This window comes from Alexandromys fortis, unplaced genomic scaffold (assembly GCF_014885135.2).
Source record: "Alexandromys fortis isolate MF-2015 unplaced genomic scaffold, M_Fortis_MF-2015_v1.1 scaffold_10, whole genome shotgun sequence".
In the NCBI taxonomy this organism is placed as follows: domain Eukaryota; kingdom Metazoa; phylum Chordata; class Mammalia; order Rodentia; family Cricetidae; genus Alexandromys; species Alexandromys fortis.
Genome location: NW_026067895.1, coordinates 18,034,798 through 18,056,668, shown reverse-complemented (window position 1 = coordinate 18,056,668; position 21,871 = coordinate 18,034,798). Strand labels below are relative to the sequence as shown.

The following is a 21,871-nucleotide window of genomic DNA, read 5'->3' as shown; positions in this document are numbered from 1 at the left end:
AGAAAAATGAGAATGATCCCACACGAGAAAGAACCATAAATGAATAGGAGGCCAGGAGGGGCTACTGGTACTGATTGCTGGTGTTGTTGCCAGCGTCGGGCCAAGAAGGATGCTGAGTAATCAAGCCAGGTTTCAAAAGGCCTAACCAAGTCAAAGGCAAAAGCTGCAAGTCAGATCCAGGTCTAGATGGGTGATCAGGGGAAAGGGCCTTCAGTAGAACAGACTGCATCAAGGGAAGGGACTAAGGTTGGTCAAATTGTCCCTTGACACAAACATCAGGTATCAGATGATAGGCTAGTGTGGGTTGTGACAACCCAGTGTTTGCTAACTGTTACTCTATGGATGATATTCAAGGGTGGAAGCAACACCCCTTCTTTGTCAGAGTCTGATGCCCCAACATTAACTATTTTTCTCTCTTGGAACTGTAGGGAGGCACAGAAATAATTGAGACACAGTTCACACAGCATTATTGGAAGGGAGTCTCAGGCTTTATTCCACCCCTCAAGATCACCAGTGTTTACTAACCAAACACTTTTATTCCCCAAGGTAAACTAAGGTGGAATTTCATTAACATTCTGTTTCCTGGGTAGCAGATCTGCAGTCATGTCCACAGCTTGGTCACTAGTTTGGAAATAACACCTCTTTTCAGGGGCTCTACATAATTCAAAGGAAAAGGAGCAGCATATCCTGACCTTTGTTAGGGCAGTGACAGCCTGTCTGGAAGGGTGCCTGATGGATCCTAACCATGGCCTGAGAACTTGGATGTCACATCATGTAGAAATATGGGCCTACACTTCTTCAATATGATTTGTCAGGTAAGTCCCTGAGCCTGGTTTCCTTGAAATGCCCCTTAATTCACAACATTTTAATACATATGGTAATTTTTCCCACATATTATCTTTTCTTGATTATCTGGGAGCTTTACATCATGTACCCTGATCTTGACAGTCTTTCCATGTCCACTCTCCTTTGTAAACTTACCTACAAAATAAGTAATAAATCAAGAAAAACACAATATCACTTTGGGTTATCTATATTGAATTTGAAGCATCGCCAAACTCTTAGTTCCCGTCCCCTGAAATACAACTGAGTCCTTCCTCTCCCCTGATGGAGGTGCTTTGTATCTATCTGTTGCTTTCATTGGTTAATTAATAAAGAAACTGCTTGGCCTTTGATAGGACAGAAAATTAGGTAGGTGGAGTAGACAGAACAGAATGCTGGGAGAAAGAAGCCGAGCCACTCAGATGCCACGCTTCTCTTCTCCAAGTTGGACGCAGGTTAGGATCCTTCCTGGTGTGCCACCACCTTGTGGTGCTACACAGATTGCTGGAGGTGGGTTAATTAAGATGTAAGAGTTGGCCAGTGAGAGGCTAGAGCTAATGGGCCAAGCAGTGTTTAAAAGAATACAGTTTCCATGTGATTATTTTGGGTAAAGCTAGCCATGCGGTGCTGAGCGTGAACGCAGCCCACCAGAACTCCTACACTCCCCCAACTCAACAGAAGCTCTGAAGCTATGAATTGTGGACAGCTAGTGTATGAATTTTGCTGTGGGCCCTGGGCAGCTTGTGGTGGGTCCACAAACCAAGATAACTGGCCCCAGCCATGTGGAGGTGGGCTGGTCCTGCAGACTGTGAGTCCCCTGGAAAGTGCAAGTTCCCGGCGAAGGTGCAAGTTCCTGCTGGTGAGCAGTGTAGGCACATGGACAGCACATCATGGACAGGCACCTCGAACAGAATAGAATTATATATTTATTAGTTAAATTATGGAGGGTAAGGTAAAGGAGAAAAGGGGGTGAGAGACAGAGAGACAGAGAGAGAAAAGAAGGAAAAGAGGACAGAGCAAGAAAGAGAAGGGGGCAGCAGAAAAGGGAACAGAGAGAAGTCAAGATGGTGAGGAAATGAGGGGCTGAAGGGAGTGGGTGTTGCTTGTCTCTTAAAGTGATGAACAATCATAACAGCTAGTCTTCAGCTAGTTCATAAGTTTTCTTATATTTATTTATTTACACACTACTTTATTCATTTTGGTTTTTTGAGACTGAATTTCTATGTGTGACTCTGACTCTTCTAGAACTCACTCTGTAGACCAGGTTGGTCTTGAACTCAGATATCCACCAGTTTCTGCCTGTGGAGTTCTGGTTTTAAAGGTGGGAAAAAAGAGTTGATGTAGGGTAGCTGACATTACAGATGATTGACATCACACTTTGTCACACTTTTTAAGAGTTTTCTTTGGTAGATCTCTGTCTAGGCTGTTATGTGTTTTAGGGGAAGACAGTTTGGGACATCCAAAGTCTGCCACAAAAGCCTTCCATATCTTCCCCTCTCAACTGTGCCTTTGCAGCCATCGATATCACTTTCACCACAAAAGTCATCTCCATGCTCTTTCCTTTCAGTGGGGACATGGGTTGTGATGACACACTCAAATTCTGGGGACACGATAGACCACAAAAACAGTCCTATGCTTCAGTAAGAACACTAACTGAGATCCAGCTGTCATAGGCTGACCTGTCAAAGGACATCAAGTTGCCCACCCACAACAATCTGGTACCCTACAGCTGCACAACCTACAGATATTGATGGCTTCATGCATTGGCAGAGACCAGGGATATCCTCATTGACTTTGATGGATTCCAAGGGCACAGACTGAGCTAGAACACAGACTGCATTAGCACCATGGACCCAGACAAGGCCCTTGCAGGCCACCCTGACCACAAATGTCACAATGGACTCAGGTGACAGCACAGAACCCAGACATTAACATGGCCTTTGGTTATAACTCAGTCCTTGTACACAGATCACTGCTGTAGCAGGGCTTGGGACTTGGACATAGGCCCTGACTGGGTTATGGCACAGACTTCTCCACAATGATCTTGTAGGGAAGCCTCATTCCTCCCCCAGGTGTACACCATTTTTCAGCCTGGGTTGCATGAGGGCTGAGTACAGTTGGTGTATTTTCTGGCTCTATCCAGTGGCTAAAGTGTTTGTGACTGTAAGCTCCATTCTTTGGTCTCCATTTTTGGAGGACCTGTCTCTGTGCCTGCCAAGCCCTGTCCATTCCCAGGATCAGGGTAAAGAGAGCCTGCCAAAATTTTGACCACTGCCCCAGTCTATTTAAACTGCTTCTCCCAGAAAGTTCCCTCGTGGTCTCTTTCCTTCACTCCCCCACCTCCAGCCCGTAAATACATTCCCGGTATCCCAGTTCCCCCTCATGACCACTTAAGAGCACAGGAGTCCCATTACATTTGGATATTTGTAAATTTGACTTGTAATTTGGCTTGATTGGATTTTTTTTTTTTTTGCGTTAGCAGAGAACTCGCATTAGCAAAATTCCTAACATCTTGGAGGTCCCACTGGGTAGGGTGGCCTTTCTGCATGAGGATAGGCCACATGTTGAAAGCCCCAATCTGATCTCTTTATGTCACTCTAAAATTGCCTCCCAGGCTACAGAGCTGCGTTTTGGTGGGTCCTTTTTGTTGTCTATGCTATAGGGGTTTGGGGGGACCCATTTGTACTTACTTTTATTGATTATCGGACTCTTGTGGAAGCTGCAGGCCTGCACCTTGAGGTCTGACCTCAGCTGCTAGATGGGCAAAACCGGGTCTAGCTGAGATGGACTTTGTTTGCTTAAGGGACACCTATCATTCAATTTCCTTGACCCACTTAGACCGAAGGGCTATTTTAATGGACACACTGTAATAGACTTAGGCCACGCAGTTGGGCATAGACTTTACAATGGGCACTTGCAGTTCAAAGCCAGATCTGCTGTCACCCCTGGGCTGCCTCTTACAAAATCTTTATAAATTGGGGCTGTCCGATACAATTAGTCTTGAATGTCTAATTTCCCTATGCTACTAAGATTTGGCCTCAGTACTATCTTGACAATGGGATACCAGAAGGAAGCCTTGAGCTTAACGTCCTCTGGAACCTAGAAAATTATTGTCACCTTAAGGACAAATGGGCAGAGCTTACATATGTCCATGGTCTTTCAGTTCCGTGCTCTTGCCCTTCTCTTAGTAGCCAATGTCTTGTGGCACTGGTCTTGGTATCTAAGGCCACAATGCCTCCAAATTTCCAGTCATGTGAGAATTGGCACCCCAATCATTCCAGCTGGACCATGAAGCCAGGGGCACTGGCCCCTCCCCTACTCCCTCAAGCCCACACTACCCAACCCCCTCCTATGAAGCAACATTTTTTACATTTCTCTCCTTCCCTGTCTACCCCCTTCCTAGCCAATCTGGAAGTTCAAGGTCATCTTCCACCATACCCACCTTCCCCTCCTCCCTCTACTCTCCATCCTACCCCAACTTTCCACCAATAAACCGCCTCTGCACACTGGGATAGCACCTCTCAATCCTCTCCAGTCTCCTCTCATGCCAGATACCAACATAGTTCTGCCCTCTTCTGTCCTCTCCAGGAGGTAGCAGGAATCAATGGCATTATAAAAGTTCATGTTCCCTTTTCTCTTTCAGATCTCTCTCAGATAGAAAAGAGACTAGGTTCCTTTTCTACTAACCCTTCTGCTTATATTAAAGAGTTTAGTTGTTTGTCCCAGATCTATGATATAACTACTAAAGCCTCAGGTACACTGAGAAGTTCTGCAGAGGGAGGTGGCCATGCATGGATGGAATCTGCAGAAGTTGATAAGGAAAGCCACACAGCAAGCCAAGTGGTTTAGACCAATTCCAGACTGTAGAGGAACCAAATTGCAGATGGACTCTGCTATCCCTAAACTTCCATTTGCCATCCCATCAAATCAACATGACTATAGTCTCACTTCCAAAGAGTAAGTGCAGAATATCAGTACTTTGATGAAAAAATAATTGTGAATATGCCAGTCTGGTTCTTTATGTTCACATCACCTCCATCAACCTCTTTGTAACAGCATCTCCAGGTGCATAGATATCTCTCTCTGGACAGAGAGGGGAACTGACATGTCAGTCTATTCCAGAGCCTTCTCTCCATCAGTTCAGAGGAGTGAACGAAAGGCCAATACCTGGTTGTCCACAGTTTCGCTGACAAGAAGCCTGAAGGCTTTTGTTTCAGTTTCCAGTTTCATTTTCCCACTGGTGTATGCCAACCTCACCTCATTTTATAGCTCTCTTCCCGGCTTATATATGAGAAGTCCAGTTGGTGCGAAGGTCAGAAGAGAGCAGAGCATCAAGGAAGGATCCTGAGGAGTCCTGTCCTGGTGAAAACGCAGAGAACTGCAGCCACCTTCACAGCCACCATGGGGTAAGGATTTCCCTGCTTACAGTTTGAGTGAACCCAGGATACAGATATTTTCTTTCTTTCTTTCTTTCTTTCTTTCTTTCTTTCTTTCTTTCTTTCTTTCTTTCTTCCTTCCTTCCTTCCTTCCTTCCTTCCTTTTTTTTTTTTTTTGATTTTCGAGACAGGGTTTCTCTGTAGCTCCTTTTGGTTCCTGTCCTGGAACTAGCGCTTCTAGATGAGGCTGGCCTCGAACTTACAGAGATCTGCCTGCCTCTGCCTCCCGAGTGCTGGAATTAAAGGCATGTGCCACCACCACCCGGCTCAGATATTTTCTTGTGACCAGGTCTGATGAGTCTGCTTGCATTCATTTGTTATGTTCTATGGGTTCTCTTTTTACTACTGAAAAGGGAACAAGGATGCTAATTGCACTGATGGCCCAGAGAATTTGTTCAATGATTATAATGTGGCCATGGAATACTTGCTAGAGTTTTTAAGGCTGTCTCAGACATGTAGTTCAAATCCCTGGTTGATACATTAGCATGTTCATCCCATAGAGAGAGACAATTGCCAACGAGAACTTCAGGAGTGGAATAATGATGTGGGATTCCCTTCTATATGCTGTGAATACCATTGGTTGAAGCTGTTTTGGGCCTGTGATAGGGTATATCAGATCTAGGTGGGGAAAACCATAACATAATGCTGGGAGAACGAAAGCAGAGTCAGAGAGAACTCATGTAACTCCACCAGGGACAGACTCTTTGCAGAATCTTGTCAGGAAGCCATAGCCACATGGTAATATGCAGATTACTAGAAATGGGTTAAATTAAGATGTAAGGGTTGGCCAATAAGAAGTTAGAGCTAAGCTGGGCGGTGGTGGCACACACCTTTAATCCCAGCACTCGGGAGGCAGAGGCAGGCGGATCTCTGTGAGTTTGAGGCCAGCCTGGTCTACAAGAGCTAGTTCCCGACAGGAACCAAAAAAGCTACGGAGAAACCCTTTCTCGAAAAATCAAAAAAAAAAAAAAAAAAGAAGTTAGTGCTAAGGGGCCAGGCAGTGATTTAATTAATACAGTGTCTGTGTGGTCAGTTTGGTTCTGGCCAGTTGGGACGAACATGCAGCCACCTACAACACAATGAGTTACCACTCTATGTTCTTAGAGTCCTAAAAGAGAGCAGCTGCTGAGAGCGTTTCCTTCCCATCTCCTAACCCCACACATTCATCACCCTTGGGATGGACCCAATGTACATCCAGAGGATCTTTTGAGATTGTGTTCAATGTTACTGGTTCAAGTGCTTTTGGCCCATCCGTGGCTGGGTTAACCCAAGAGAGGACACATTTTTTTTCTGACCCTTAGTAAAAGAAAAAATGTGGAAATTCTATTTTGTTTGATGAGAGATATTTAAATCTTTCCCCACAAGAAACTATACACCCCCAGGAATATATGCATATATGTATGTATATTCACATACATACACCCATATAAAACGTAAAGAAATACTAGGTACTGTGGAGTGTTTTTAATTTTTATTTATTTATTTATTTTGCTTTTGGGTTTTTTTTTGGTTTTGTTTTTCGAGTCAGATTTGCTCTGCAGTTTTGGAGCCTATCCTGTATCTAGCTCTTGTAGACCAGGCTCATTGTAAACTCAAGAGATCTGCCTGCCTCTGCTTTTGAGTGCTAGGATTAAAGGCGTGCACACCACTAGTTGGGTCCATGTAAAATCTTTTAATGTAAATGTCTCTTACTTTATATTTGATATTGCCGTTTGGGTTGAAAGTGTCAGTCAGTAAAGTTGTATTCTTTTGAATTTATTGCTACAGTGATCATCTCTTTCATAGGCAAATATTGTATGTTCTTGCACATAGAAGCATCTACAGAACATGAGTATGGAGGAGGCTGAGTGTTTCGCTTGTATGAGGATGGAGATTACAAAAACCACAGTGGTATAAAATTGTGGAATAAAATAAACAAGAGGGCAGAGGACACTAAGGGCTATCAGGTGACAGTCATTGTCATAGGGCCAATGACTAAGCTGTGCCTGGTCCAGAGTTCCTATGACTCTAGCAGGTGGCTAAGACTGTGGTTTGCAAATGAGTGCCTGCAGTGTGGGAAAGGCTGGAGATCTCCAAGTGCACAGGGGAGGCTGGATGCTGAGATCTCCAAGTGCACGTGGGCAGTGGGATGCAGGTTGCTCTCTGTCCCAGTTGCCCACAAAAATTGCAGCTGCCTTTGTGCTGCTCAGTTTTCCTGCTGCAAGTGCTTATGCACAAGTGCATGTGCCTCCCCCTTGGGGCACAGTTCCCCAAAAGGATCCTTGGGTCCTTCCAGTCAAGGCAGATCTCCATAGTCTGATGGTGTCCAGATTTCAAAGTGTTCTTTATTTCTCATAATGTGAGGACACAATCTCTAATTCCAACTGTAGTTGCTGTAGGCAGGGAAATCAAAGAAAAGCAGGATTGAATCTGATCGCCCTAAACTATGAAAATGTTCCTATAGAAAAATGACTATCATTTCTACATGCCCAGGAACAGAAGGAATCACATGCTTTTAGTGCTTTCATAGACAGTGACAGAGAATCAGAGAAGAAGAAATGCTGGGCTCTCTGCAAATGCCATAGCCAGCAGAGTAATGGCCTGCATGAGGCAAGAAAGAAATGTGGTTGAATACACCTTAGTCAGCCAGTGTTGTTCACACTTCTAGATATTGGGTCCAGCGGGGTCATGCAAAGGTGGGGATAGACAACTAAAGTCTAATAAACCAGAAACAATCTTTATTTCTGAAACAAGAATCCAGCAAAAAATAAAATAAAAAATCTCTATTGGGCACACAAAGCTTAACAGCTGAGACCTCAGCCAGAGATGGATTAATTTAGGCTGAGGTAAAAGGCCATTTTTTTTCCTGCTGCAACTGCTGAGTCAGGAAAATCTCTCTTAAAGGAGTTATGAAACACCACCAGCAAACAGCAAAAAGCTGTGTTAAACTTTATGTACACATATATTTTCTTCTAGAATTCCTTTTTCAAGCCCTCTCAGGTTTTATGTAGATTTAGTGACCACATTGGAGTGCCAGTTGTTTTAGGGAGAGGCGGCTTGTTTGTCCCTGTTAGCTTAGCCCTGAAATAACCACACAGAAATTGTATTAATTAAAACACTGCTTGGCCCATTTTCTCTAGCTTCTTCTTGGCTAACTCTAACATCTTGATCTAACCCATTTCTATTAATCTGTATATTGCCACGTGGCAGTGGCTTACCAGGAATGATTCAGCATGTCTGACTCTGGCGGCTCCATGGTGGCACTCTAACTCTGCTGTCTTCCTCCTAGCATTGAGTTCTGTTTTTCCTGCCTACCCAAGTTCTGCCCTATCAAAGGCCAAGGCAGTTTCTTTATTCATTAACCAAAGAAAGCAACACATAAACAGAAATACCTCCTACAGTAAACTTAGATACAGATTGCCTTTCTTTACCGTCTCCATTAACAAAGGTTTTTTAGTTAAACCAATGTTTATACTTAATCTTAATTGTCTTCCTTGGGATGTTCAGGTGGTGTTTACTGAAGCCCTGTGTTGTCCACTTTGATGTTGCCAGTTTCACATAGCAGGTATAAGGCTTAACCCAGAGGTCGTATATCTATTTCCTGACTCAGCTCATATCCTTAGGGTAGCTCTCAGTTTGCAGAGAGATGCTTTGGCCTTGTAAATAGAGCTATGGGTTGTAAAGCAAAATAATCCCTTGTTAATAGCTCATCCTCAAACTGCTGAGAGAGCTGCTGACAGTCTGTTCTCATTTTACTAGACTTACAAAATTTTTTTTTATCTCCAAATTTATATTTCTGGTATCTACATTTTAATATTCTTATTCTTGAACTCTTCACTGGAGCCTGACCCCCACGCAACAGTTTGTTGTGAGAATATTAAATTAAGCCCAATTACATTTGAAAAAAAAATTTCTTTGTTGTAATACAATGCTCTGTCCAAAAGGTGGCATAATTGCACTGGATCTCAATTCCAAGTACTTCTAATAAGATGGGTTGTAGAGGTAGTTTTTATATGTTGCCTTCCTTAAGGAATGGATTCTGTGAGGTGTCAGTCATACAGATAGCATAGATGTTATTTTTGGGCAATAGACACGTTCCTCCCTGATTTGGGAGCTTGAGGAAACTTTGGCTATACAGAAAAAGCAAAGGTCACCTAGCTATTGGCCACCTGTGGTCCTGCTTTGGGAACATTGTAGATCTGGCTCTACAGAGAGCAAAATCACCAGGCTATTAATGATCTCTTTTCCCAGCCTTCAGGGTGGAAAAACAAGTTATCCATATTTCTTATTGAAGAAATAATCCTATGTGTCTATCATTGCTGGTTTCATTCGTGCTCATCTGAGGGGACAAGGACATTGTGCTGCTCAACAGACAGATACAGAAAAAGAGGAGATAAACAGAATGAGACAGAGAGGGACAGAGAGATTGACAGACATGCAGACAAAGAGACTATAAAAAAAGCTTCTGCATTTAACTCTTTCTAACCTGGCTTACCAAATGTTATCAGTAAAGACTTGAGTACAGGGACACTGCCAACCATTTCCAGAGGCACTTTTCTAATATCCCAATAATTGTGTCCAGCATCAATAGGACTCTACCAGGGGTATATGATTAGAAAGAGAAGTAGAAATATTTTATTATGAAACAGTGCTATGGAAATTAGAATGGACAAGTGAGATGATGGATAAGCCCAAAGAGAATTGGTCCATGAAGCTCATGACCCTTTATACAGCATGAACAAAGAGCTGTGGCACCTCTGCTCGTTGGTACATCAAGGACATTTTAAGCATCCTCTGTCCATTGCTTGAATCAAGGGAAGGAAGGGCTGTCAGTGTTTTTACTCAAGCTTCGTTCATTGTCACTGATGCTGCTCTCTGGGACCCCCAATATCATGCAAGTCCCTGTAAGATTTGAAATATCATGTGACAGGAGGAAGAAGCTTCACAATGCTTCCCTTGGAGACTTAGACTGGTGCTGGAGAGATAGCTCAGTGGGTAAAGGGCTTGCCAAGCAAACGTGAGAATGGCAGTCTCGGTGCTATTACTGAGAGCAGAGCTGCAGACCACTGTCTTTCCTTCTCAGAAAACAAACAGGTGAAGCCCAGCTCCTAATGCTGTCCACCGGCCTTCATAGGTGGGCCTTGGCATTTGCAGCCCCTCCGCAAACACAATTGAAATGCCATGAGATAAGGAGAAACACGGAGAGAACAAGGCTTAGAAGAAGCCCCTAAAACGTCATTTCCTGATAATTATGACTGCTTGAAAAAATTGTTTTTGCTTGTTCTTCATTTACTTTAATGTATTCTTCCACAAGGTTTTTGTTTATATTTGTGATTAATATATAATTACATTTCTACATTTTTTCTTTTCCTGTTTCAAGGCCCTCACATTTACCCTTCCTACTCTGCTCCAGAATCAATGCCTCTTTTTTTCCATTGATTGTTAATGTATACACGTATATAAAATTTGATATGTATATGCATGGTCCTATCCAGTTCTTATATAGTTTCTTATTATGTATGGTATCAGGGTTGGCCATCTGGTGCTGTAAAGCCTAGCCAGGGGGATTCCAGCTCTCCCATCCCCACTGTACTGGTTGTTCATTGCTCTTTGTGTATCATGAGGCCTCACTGACTCTTCCTATCTGATCTGTATGTTTCCCATGCATTGTTTTCATCTTTGTGCAGCTCTGCTTTGGTCATTCAAGCCAATGAAATTTTCAAAAATTTTAGAGGTGAATTCTATCTCTTGTCTTAGGTAGAGAAATGGCATTCAAAACTAATCAAAAGATTGTAAGATTTCCAAAATGGAAGGGACGTCTATCCATCGAGTCCCTTACTGAGATGTGTGCTTCTCTAAATCAAAAGTACCTGTCTCAGAGTAGTTGCTTCCAGATCGTCACTTCTAAGAGTCTACATTTGCTAGGGAAGTGTTGTGTTCTTCTCTTTCTTCTATCTCCATTTTTCAGAACCCTGCCAGAATGCCTAATATTCACTATGAGTGAGTACATACTGCCTTTGTATTTCTGGGACTGGGTTACTTCAGTCAGGAAGCTTTTTCTAGTTCCATCCTTTTGTCCACAAATTTCAAGAAGTCACTGCTTTTTAGTGCTGACTACACTACTTGTCATCACAGAATTACATCTAGTAACTGATGGAAGCAGATGCAGTGACCCACATCTAAGCACTGGGCTGAGCTCCTGGCATTCAGTTGAAGAGAGGCAGAAGGGATCATATGAACAAGACTGGAGGAGGGGTGAAGGGCATGGTGGGAAAAACCATAAAGACAGCTGACCAGAGCTAGTTGAACTCACAGACTTTGGATTGATAGTTGTGGAACCTGCATTGTGTTGAAATAGATTCGCTGAATGTAGGGTTACAGTCATGTATCTTGATCTATTGTGGAGCTCCCTGGCAGTGGGATCAGGACCTATTTCAGGTAATGAACTGACTTTTTGGAGCACATTCCCTATGGTGGATTACCTTACTCAACCTTGATACAGAGGGAATGGTCTTGGTCCTGACTCAACTTGGTATGCCATACTTGGTTGAGTCCCCAAGGAACGCCTTACCTTCTGAGGAGTGGATGGAGGGTGAACAGAAGGGGATGTTGGGGGCAGGAGGAAACTAAGAATGGAGAACTGAGGTTGTTATGTAAGAAAAAATATTAATTAGATATATAGAGCTCCCAAAGTTCTCTTGTGCAAGCCACTGATCCCATGGAGTTTTCCTATGGCCCCCTGTAGGTAGAAGGGCTTTACCATACACTCAGTGTTCTGCCCCATGTCTTTCTGTAATGCCATCCTCCATACTATATATTCCTTTTTCTCTCATATGAATACTCATGCTAGCCCTGTAATGTATTGATTATTTTAGGTTTGTAGTTATTTTAATTCTTTGTATGAAAACTCACTTTTATTACAGGAGCATCTTGGAGATTTTCTAGCATTTTGCCTGTCACACAACACTTCCTTTGAGGCAATGGTGCTGTATTCTGGTCTTGTAGTATTTAAAACTGGAGCTCATGGATTTTAACTGCAGATATCAGAAATCAGACATATTATGAGAACTTAACTGAAAGAAAGAAGATGAAGTTCCTACAGTAGACATTGAACACAGAAAGGGGAGCAGGTTATCTAAAGGCATCAGGATTTTGATCAAAACATTATCAGGATAGAGGTATAGGGGATGGGTTTGCTGGTGAGTTAAACTGACTGACTCATGAGGTTTCTAAATGGCTGTCATGTTCTATTTGTCAACACTTAAGGGCTCCAAGCTAGAGTGTCCTTTATGGGACAGACCTAACAGGCTATGGCACCTCCTGCCGCTATTCTTGGCATCTGATCAGATCAAAGTCAAAGACAGCTGATTTAAGCACTTTGGCATCTCTGGCCTCTGGCAGACAACTACCAACAGGACCAAGGGCCTATTACCATCTAGCCATGGAAGACTCAAAGGTGCTGCTGTGGTTGCCTACAAATCCCAAGTCACACAATTCTATCTCTTGCTCTCAACACTGATAGAAAAGCAGGAAACTCCTGTGGAGTTTATAACATATCCATATGTTTAGCTTCACTAATCTCAACAAAGACCAGAAATGGGAAACACTGATATCATTCCCATTACACAGATGGGTGCAGTGTGATATTGAGGCATTAGTGATACATTCTAGGGAAGGATTGTCCTGCTCCATAGCGAAACAAGAAAGCCCATGAAGTGTAGATGCATTTTTAGAATGCAGGGATATTTTGTAATCATAGGAGAGGACATCTTAGGCACCACTCTGTAGAAGGTGAGGGGCTTGTTGCCCCACCTGAGTAGGAGGATTAGGTGGCATCCCACCACCCAGCTAGCTTATACCTGAAATAACCACACAGAAATTGTTTTATTTAATTTTTGCCTGGTTCATTATATCTAGCCTCTTCTTGGCCAACTCTCACATCTTAAGTATCCCATTTCTATTAAATCAGTGTATCACCACGTGACAGTGGCTTACTGGCAGGATTCTAACCTAAGTCCGTCTCAAGCTGGAGATTCATGGTGTATGCCTGAGTCTGTTCTTCTTCCCAGCATTCTGTTCTGTCTTCCCTGCCTACCTGAATTCTGCCCTATCAACTAGACCAAGACAGTTTCTTTAATAACCAATGAAAGCAACACAAATACAAAAGGACCTTCTACACCATTGTTGAGCTACCCCCCATCTATGTTGCCCAGAGAGAAAAGACCCAGAGAAAATCATATCGCTGGTGTCACAAGGCTGTCACAAGGCAGAGAGCATGACCATTTGTTCTGACTTAGCCTTCTTCTGACAGGACACCAGCTGTTTGTGTCTGAGATGAAAAGGGAAGGACCTGCAATGACAAAAAGTTCCTATTTAGGTCAGCTCAGGTGGCAGGCACTTGTACACATTGTCCTCACAGACAATGGGGAAGGGGTAATAGTTTTATCGAGTTTCACATCTCAGGGCAGGAGTCTGACAAGGTTGCAGCTAGGCCTGTATCTCTGTGACCGTGTCCATTCGTGAATAAATGGATGAACTCAAAAGCTAAGATGGTAAGTACATGTACGTGGACGTGCATGTGCAAAGAGACTCTGGCAGTTCTAGTTAGTGGAGCTGAGGAATCGATGTAAAACACATATATCAAGAAATTCTAAATGGGCGAAATGTTAGATTTCCAAGAAATAAGCAAAAATGTTTTAAAATGTGTTTTCCGTGGTGTCAAAATCTGGCCAGATTGTCCAAGAAAAATCTTCCTGCTTCCTTCTGGCAGAGAGAATGCAGGTGCTGATCAGATCAAGGAGAATCTCCTTCAGCTGAGCTGTCACTTCACGTGGAACTTGCTGTTTGAAGACGCTGACATACCTGATTTGGAAATGAGAATATCAGAGCAGATCAAGTTCCTAAACATCATGAGCCCAGTGGGGATGCTCAACCTCCTGGCCTATGTGAGACACCTGAAAGGCCAGCATGAGGAAGCCCTGCAGAGCCTGAGAGAAGCAGAAGCCTTGATCCAGAAAAAGCCACTGGGCAAGAGAAGCGTGGTGACCTGGGGCAACTGTGCCTGGGTGCATTACCACATGGGCAGCTTGACAGAAGCCCAGAGGTACCTGGACAAAGTGGAGAATACTTGCAAGGAATTTGCAAGTCTCTTCCGCTACAGGATGGAGTGTGCTGACGTGTACTGTGAGGAAGGCTGGGCCTTGCTGAAGTGTGGAAAAAAGTATAATAAACAAGCCCTGGCCTGCTTTGAAAAAGCTCTGGAATCTGATACTGAAAACCCCGAATACAACACTGGCTATGCTGTAGCCGCCTATCGTCAAGACTTTGATGACAAAAATATGTCTCTGGAACCCCTGAGGAAGGCTGTCAGGTTAAAATCAGAAGATCCATGTATTAAAGTTTATCTTGCCCTGAAACTTCAGGACATAGGAGAAACACATGAAGCAGAAAGACACATTGAAGAAGCCCTCAGCAGCACATCCTGTCAAACTTATGTCTTTCGACATGCTGCCAAGTATTTCCTAAAGAAAGACTGCATAGACAAAGCTCTCCAACTCCTACGCAAGGCCTTGCAGACATCACCTGAGTCTGGCTACCTGCATTTCCAAATAGGGCTCTGCTACAGGCAACAAATGATCCAACTGAAGACATCCAGAAACAGACAGACCCGAAGGCCTGGCAGCATTAAGGAATTGGCACAACGGGCCATCTGTGAATTTCAGAAGAGTGTGAAACTGAGGCCCACGTTTGATGCAGCTTATGTTTGCATGGCTGAAACACAGGCAGAAATTCGCCAATATGAAGAAGCTGAGGCAAATTTCCAGATAGTGCTGAACATGAAGAACCTCAGTGGGCACATAGAGCAGGACATTCATTTCCGCTATGGCCGTTACCAGCAATTTCAATCAGAAGACACGGCCATCACCCACTACTTAAAAGGTCTAAAAATAGAAGAAAAGTCTTATGCCCAGAGGAAACTACTCAATGCTTTGGAGAAAGTGGCTGAAAGACGGGTTCAGCAGAATGATCGACCTGTGGAGAGCACCAGCCTCCTTGGGTTAGTCCACAAACTGAAAGGGGACATGCCCGAGGCCCTGCTGTACTACGAGATGGCTCTGAGGCTCACTGGGGAGATGAACCCTGAATTCTGAATGCAGCTCATCTCTGCAAAATAATGTACTCATCACTGAGATTCCATCCCTCCTAACTGACTGCTTTCCTCAGAACTGCAATCTTGCTGCAATCCAAGTACCTAAATGCATTGGCTCCTGCCACCTCTTCCTCACCCTCATGGTCATGTCTAGAAGGAAGTTCTGTCCCCACTACACCTGCTCACTTAATGGTGGCCAGGACTGACTCCTACTGTTTTCAACCCTTTGAGCGCTGTCACAAACCTTTTTCCTTATGTGTGTGCTGTGACAAGAAAATCTTCATCGAAGTGCAGAAGGAGGGAGAATATAAGAAAGGAAGGCAGGACCGCGAGGGTTGCATCTACCCAGGAAGACTGTGGAACTGATCTAATGGGAGCTCACCAAGGCCTGCTGGACTGGGACTGAATGAGCATTGATCAGACCGGACTCTCTGAATGTGGTTGACAATGAGGCTGGACTGAGAAGCCAATGATAATTACACTGGATTTTGATTCTACTGCATGTACTAGCTTTTTGAGAGCTTAGCCTGTTTGGATGCACACCTTCCTAGGATGGAGGGAGATCCTTGGACTTCCCACAAGGCAGGGCACCCTGATTTCTCTTAGGACTGGAGAGTGCGGGGAATGGGAGTGGGGGGAGTTGGAAGGAAATGGGAGGATGGGAGGAGGTGGAAATATTAAATTAATTAATTAAAAAAACAAAAAATATAATGGAGTTTACTGAAGGAAAAAAAAAGAAAATTTTCATCATCTGCCTGCCAGTGTGCTGGACAAAGAAGTCTTCTCCAATTAGGATTCTTTTAGGTCGTCAGAAACTCTTACTATAATACAATCTCAGAGCAAAAGAGATGAGCAAAGGAGAGAGTTTGAAAGCAGGAACGCTCTCACAGTTCTGGACACCCATTCACAGCTAATGAGAGACTTAAGTGTGCGGACAGTAATGCAAGGAAATCTTGCTGGGACCTTACAGACTGAGGATGACATAAAAAGTTTGCCTGATTTTTTTCTGTCTTATTGATAGTTTGCTATGTGTGATGCTTTTCCCTCCACTAAAATAAATTCATTAAAATTTATGGGAATCACAAGCTCTTTCATGTGATTTGTTGATAGTTTTTTAAAGGTTCATCTTTCACGGTACTCAGGATGGCAAAGGATAGCAGAACCAACTCCCAGGAGTCAAGTGGGCAAGCAGGGGAGAAAGCTGTGCACATGAGAGCAGCACGTGGGATGTGGAAACATGAAGAAGGTTATTTCATTCTACACAACATGTGTTAGTAAACGTTCCTGATGCTTCCCAGGTACCTGAGAGCTGCTATTTCTCAGTAGGAAGATGATGCTTGGGATGGGCTTAGACTTCATTTGCCTGACCCTTGGTAAATTATAACTGATACTTTCCACAGATTTATCCATGTTAAGCTAATAACGTGTTTATTAAATTCAAGCAAATGACTGGGCCAGGATGCACCTTGTGACACTGTAGTGTTAGCTCTCAGGATTCGTAAAGATGCTCCCTGGTAGCCCACATCAACAGAGAGGAAGCACAACTGAGATGGGAGAAGAAAAGGTAAATGGGAGAAAGAAATATTGAGAAGCAGCAGGAGGATATGCAGTTTGATTGAAAAGCTGGTATTCTGGTATTTGGCAGACTCTTCTCTTTAAGGAAACCATTTCCATTCTTTCCTCAAGGGAGACAATTTTCCAAGAGTTTTTAGGAAATGGTATGTGTGTCAGATACTGGATGCTTTCAGCTGTTTGACGTGTTCCTATTATCACTAAGCCCTGTATACTTTACTTCAGTCCATGAGAGTTATAGGTCAAAACTAGAGAATTGAAATGCTTAAGGTTCTTGCATTGATTAATGTGCCTTGAGGTTTTAGATCCCAGACTTACTGGGCCAGGATGCACCTTGTGTTCTATGTCTGCTGACCCACACTACCAATGTTCAAGAGCTTTTCTCTGCCCTCTGCCCCTCCTCTCTTCTTGCTGTTTAACTGCTTGGCAGCTCTTTTGGGTTTTCTTTGCTCTTCTTCTTCTTCTTCTTCTTCTTCTTCTTCTTCTTCTTCTTCTTCTTCTTCTTCTTCTTCTTCTTCTTCTTCTTCTTCTTCTTCTTCTTTTTGGTTTTTCGAGACAGGGTTTTTCTGTAGCTTTGGAGCTGGTTCCGGAGCTATATCTTGTAGACCAGGCTGCTATCTGATTGCCTCTGCCTCCCGAGTGCTGAGATTAAAGGCGTACCCCACCACAGGCTGGCCCTCTTTGCTCTTCTTTCTCCCCTCATAGTGTTGTCTCTCTTTCCTTGTCCCGATTCTTCTCATTGACACAACTGCATGGATGAAACTTAAACAAGTTGTGGCCTGCCCTGCACAACTGTGCAAGGGACAGTCATGGGTGATACAGTGTGCATGTGCACATACACAAGCACACAACACTAAATAAGTTTGAAAAATATTTAAATTAATAATAAGTAAAACCACTGTGCTTCATGGTGTGAGCATCAGGCTTTAGCTAATAGGGTCACTACTATTTACTAAATGTAGATTATGTGTACTTAGTTACAAGTACGGTTCCCAATATTCCATGATGAACTGTAGTTCAAAAGAAAAATGAGAATGATCCCACACGAGAAAGATCCATAAATGAATAGGAGGCCAGGAGGGGCTACTGGTACTGATTGCTGGTGTTGTTGCCAGCGTCGGGCCAAGAAGGATGCTGAGTAATCAAGCCAGGTTTCAAAAGGCCTAACCAAGTCAAAGGCAAAAGCTGCAAGTCAGATCCAGGTCTAGATAGGTGATCAGGGGAAAGGGCCTTCAGTAGAGCAGATTGCATCAAGGGAGGGGACTGATGTTGGTCAAATTGTCCCTTGACTCAAACATCAGGTATCCGATGATAGGCTAGTGTGGGTTGTGACAACCCAGTGTTTGCTAACTGTTACTCTATGGATGATATCCAAGGGTGGAAGCTACACCCCTTCTTTGTCAGGGTCCAATGCCCCAACATTAGCTATTTTTTCTCTCTTGGACCTGCAGGGAGACACAGGAATAATTGAGACACAGTTCACACAGCAATATGGGAAGGGAGTCTCAGGCTTTATTCCACCCCTCAAGATCACCAGTGTTTACTAACCAAACACCTTTTATCCCCCAAGGTAAACTGAGGTGGAAGTTCATTAACATTTTGTTTCCTAGGTAGCAGGACTACAGTCATGTCCACAGCTTGTTCACTAGCTTGGAATTAATACCTCTTTTCAGGCGATCTACATAATTACAAAAGAAAGGAGCAGAATATGCTGAGCTTTTGTTAGGGCAGTGACAGCCTGTCTGGAAGGGTGCCTGATGGATCCTAACCATGTCCTGAGAACTTAGATGTCACACCATGTAGAAATATGGGCCTACATTTCTTCAATCTGATTTGTCAGGTTGGTTTCCTTGAAATGCCTATTAATTCTCAACATTTTTAATACATATGGTAATCTTTTTTCCCTACATACTATCTTTTCTTGATTATCTGGGAGCTTTACATCATGTACCCTGATCTTGACAGTCTTTCCATGTCCACTCCCCCTTGTAAACTTACTCACAAAAGAAGTAAAACAAACGAATAAGAAAAACACAAATATCACGTTGTGTTATCTATATAGTATTTGGAGCATTGCCAAATTATTAGTGCTTGGCCCCTGAAATACAACAGAGTCCTTCCTCTTTCACACATTCACCAGAAGCTCAGAAGCTATGAATTGCATAGACCCAGGGTTATGATCTTTGCTGTGGTTCTGGGGCAACTTGCAGTGGGTCCACAAACCAAGGTGGCTGGCTCCAGCCATGCCGCAGCAGGCTGGTCTCATAGACCATGAGTCCCTGGAAAGTGCAAGTTCCTGGTGAAGGTGCACGTTCCTGGCAGAGATTGGTATAGGCACATGGACAGACACATCATGGACATACACATCATACAGAATAGAATTGGATATTTATTAGTTGAATTATGGAGGGGAAGGAAAAAGGGGGAAAGAGGGTAAGAGAGAGAGTGAGAGAAAGAGAAACAGAGAAAAAATGGAAAAGAAGAAAGAGGGAGAAAGAAGAGGTCAGTGGAAAAGGGAACAGAGAGAGAAGCCAAGATGTGAGGAAGAGAGGGGGTGCAGGGACTGGGCATGGCTTATCTCTTAAAGAGATGAACAATCATAACAGCTAGTCTTCAGCTAGTTCACAAGTTTTCTTATGTTTATTTATTTAGTCAGTGCTTCATTCATTTTGGTGTTTTGAGACTAAATTTCTATGTGTGGCTCTGACTATTCTGGAACTCACACTGTAGACCAGGGTGGTCGTGGACTCAGATATTTCTGCCTGTGGAGTTCTGGTTTTAAAGGTGGGAAAAAAGAGTTGATGTAGGGTAGCTGACATTACAGATGATTGACATCACACTTTGTCACACTTTTTAAGAGTTTTTTTTTTTTTGGTGGCTCTCTGTCTAGACTGTTACATGTTTTAGAAGAAGACAGTTTGGGAGGTCCAATGTCTATCACAAAAGCCTTCCATATCTTCCCCTCTCAACCTTGGCTCTGCAGCAATCAAAATCACTTTTATCACAAAAATAATCTCTGTGCTCTTTCCATTCAGTGAGGACATGGGTTGTGATGACCCACTCAAATTCTGGGGACACTATAGACCACAAACACAGTCCAATGCTTCAGTAAGAACACTAACCGAGATCCAGCTGTCATAGGCTGACCTGTCAGAGGACATCAAGATGCCCACCCACAACAATCTGGGACCCTACAGCAGCACATCCTACAGATGTTGATGGCTTCATGCATTGGCAGGGACCAAGGATGTCTCCATGGCCTTTGATGGATGCTGAGGGCACAGATTGAGCTAGAACACAGACTGCATTAGCACCATGGACCCAGACAAGGCCCTTGCAGGCCACCCTGACCACAAATGTCACAATGGCCTCTGGTGATAGTGCAGAACCCCAACACTCACATGGACTTTGGTTATAACTCAGCCCCTGGACAATAACACAGATCACTGCTGTAGCAGGGCTTGGGACTTGGACATAGGCCCTGACTGGGGTATGGCACAGACTTCTCCACAATGATCTTGTAGGGAAGCCTCCTTCCTCTCCCAGGTGAAAACCATTTTTCCGACTGGGTTGCATGAGGGTGGAGCGCAGTTGGTGTATTTTCTGGCTCTATCCAGTGGCTAATGTGGTTGTGACAGTAAGCCCCATTCTTTGGTCTCCATTTTTGGAGGACCTGCCTCTGTGCCTGCCAAGCCCTGACCATTCCCTGGATCAGGGTCAAGACAGCCTGCCAAAATTTTGACCACTGCCCCAGTCTATTCAAACTGTTTCCCCAGAAAGTTCCCTCGTATTCTCTTTCCTCTACTTCTTCCTCCAGCCCACCTAAGAGCTCAGAAGTCCCATTAAATTTGGATATTTGTAAATTTGACTTGTAATTTGGCTTGATTTTTTTTTTTGCATCAGCAGAGAACTTGCATTAGGAAAATTCCTAATATCTTGGAGGTCCCACTGGGTAGGGTAGCCTTTCTGCATGGCCATAGGCCACATGTCGAAAGCCCCCCCAGTCTACAATCTGAGCTCTCCATGCCCCTCTAAAATCGGCTCCTAGGCTAGAGAACTGCATCTAGGTGGTCCTTTTTTGTTGTCTATGCTATAGGGGTTTGGGGGCACCCATTTGTACTTACTTTTATCGAATATAAGACGCTTGTGGAAGCTGTAGGTCTGCTCCATGAGCTCTGATCTCAGCCGCTAGACCGGCAAGACAGGGCCTAGCTGAGATGGACTTTTTTTTGCTTTAGGGACACTTAGCATTCAATTTGCCAAACACAGTTAGACGAAAGAGCTATTTTAGTGGACACACTGTAATAGACTTAGGCCACGCAGTTGGGCATAGACTTTAAAATGGGCACTTGCAGTTCAAAGCCAGATCTGCTGTCACCCCTGGGATGCCTCTTACAAAATCTTTATAAATTGGGGCTGTCCTATACAATCTGTCCCGAATGGCTAACTTTCCTATGCAACTAAGATTTGGCTTCAATACTATCTTGACAATGGAATGTGTTGGATACCAGAAGGAAGCCTTGAGCTTAATGTCCTCGGGAACCTGGAAAATTTTTGTCGCCTTCAGGACAAATGGGCAGAGCTTACATATGTCCATGGTTTTTCAGCTCTGTGCTCTTTCCCTTTCCTTAGTAGCCAGTGTCTCGCATCACTGGTCTTGGTAGCTAAGGCCACAATGCCTCCATATTTCCAGTCATCTGAGAATTGGGACCCCAATCATTCCAGCTGGACCATGCAGCCAGGGGCACTGGCCCTTCCCCTACTCCCTCAAGCCCACACTACCCAACCCCCTCTTATGAAGCAACATTTTTTACATTTCTCTCCTTCCCTGTCTACCCCATTCCTAGCCAATCTGGAAGTTTAAGGTCAACTTCCACCTTCCCCACCTACATGTCCTTCTCACCCTCCCTGT

General features: G+C 43.7%; 2 protein-coding genes across 3 annotated transcripts in view; both read left to right on the top strand.

Annotated features, from left to right (window-relative positions):
• Window positions 1-21,871, top strand: part of LOC126511154 (interferon-induced protein with tetratricopeptide repeats 1-like) — a 97,521-nt gene that overhangs the window by 37,071 nt on the left and 38,579 nt on the right. The window contains exons 2-4 of one of the 2 annotated variants that reach the window (XM_050158120.1): window positions 650-815; window positions 5,092-5,228; window positions 14,008-14,353. In XM_050158120.1, coding sequence (XP_050014077.1) covers window positions 783-815; window positions 5,092-5,228; window positions 14,008-14,353 — 516 coding nt within the window. In that variant the 5' untranslated portion in view covers window positions 650-782. Of the gene's footprint in view, window positions 1-649; window positions 816-5,091; window positions 5,229-14,007; window positions 16,456-21,871 lie in introns of those variants that run through there. The other variant, XM_050158131.1, reaches the window with a different exon arrangement.
• LOC126511155 (interferon-induced protein with tetratricopeptide repeats 1-like) overlaps window positions 1-21,871 on the top strand; it is an 83,515-nt gene that overhangs the window by 37,094 nt on the left and 24,550 nt on the right. The gene's annotated exons all lie outside the window — the stretch shown is intronic.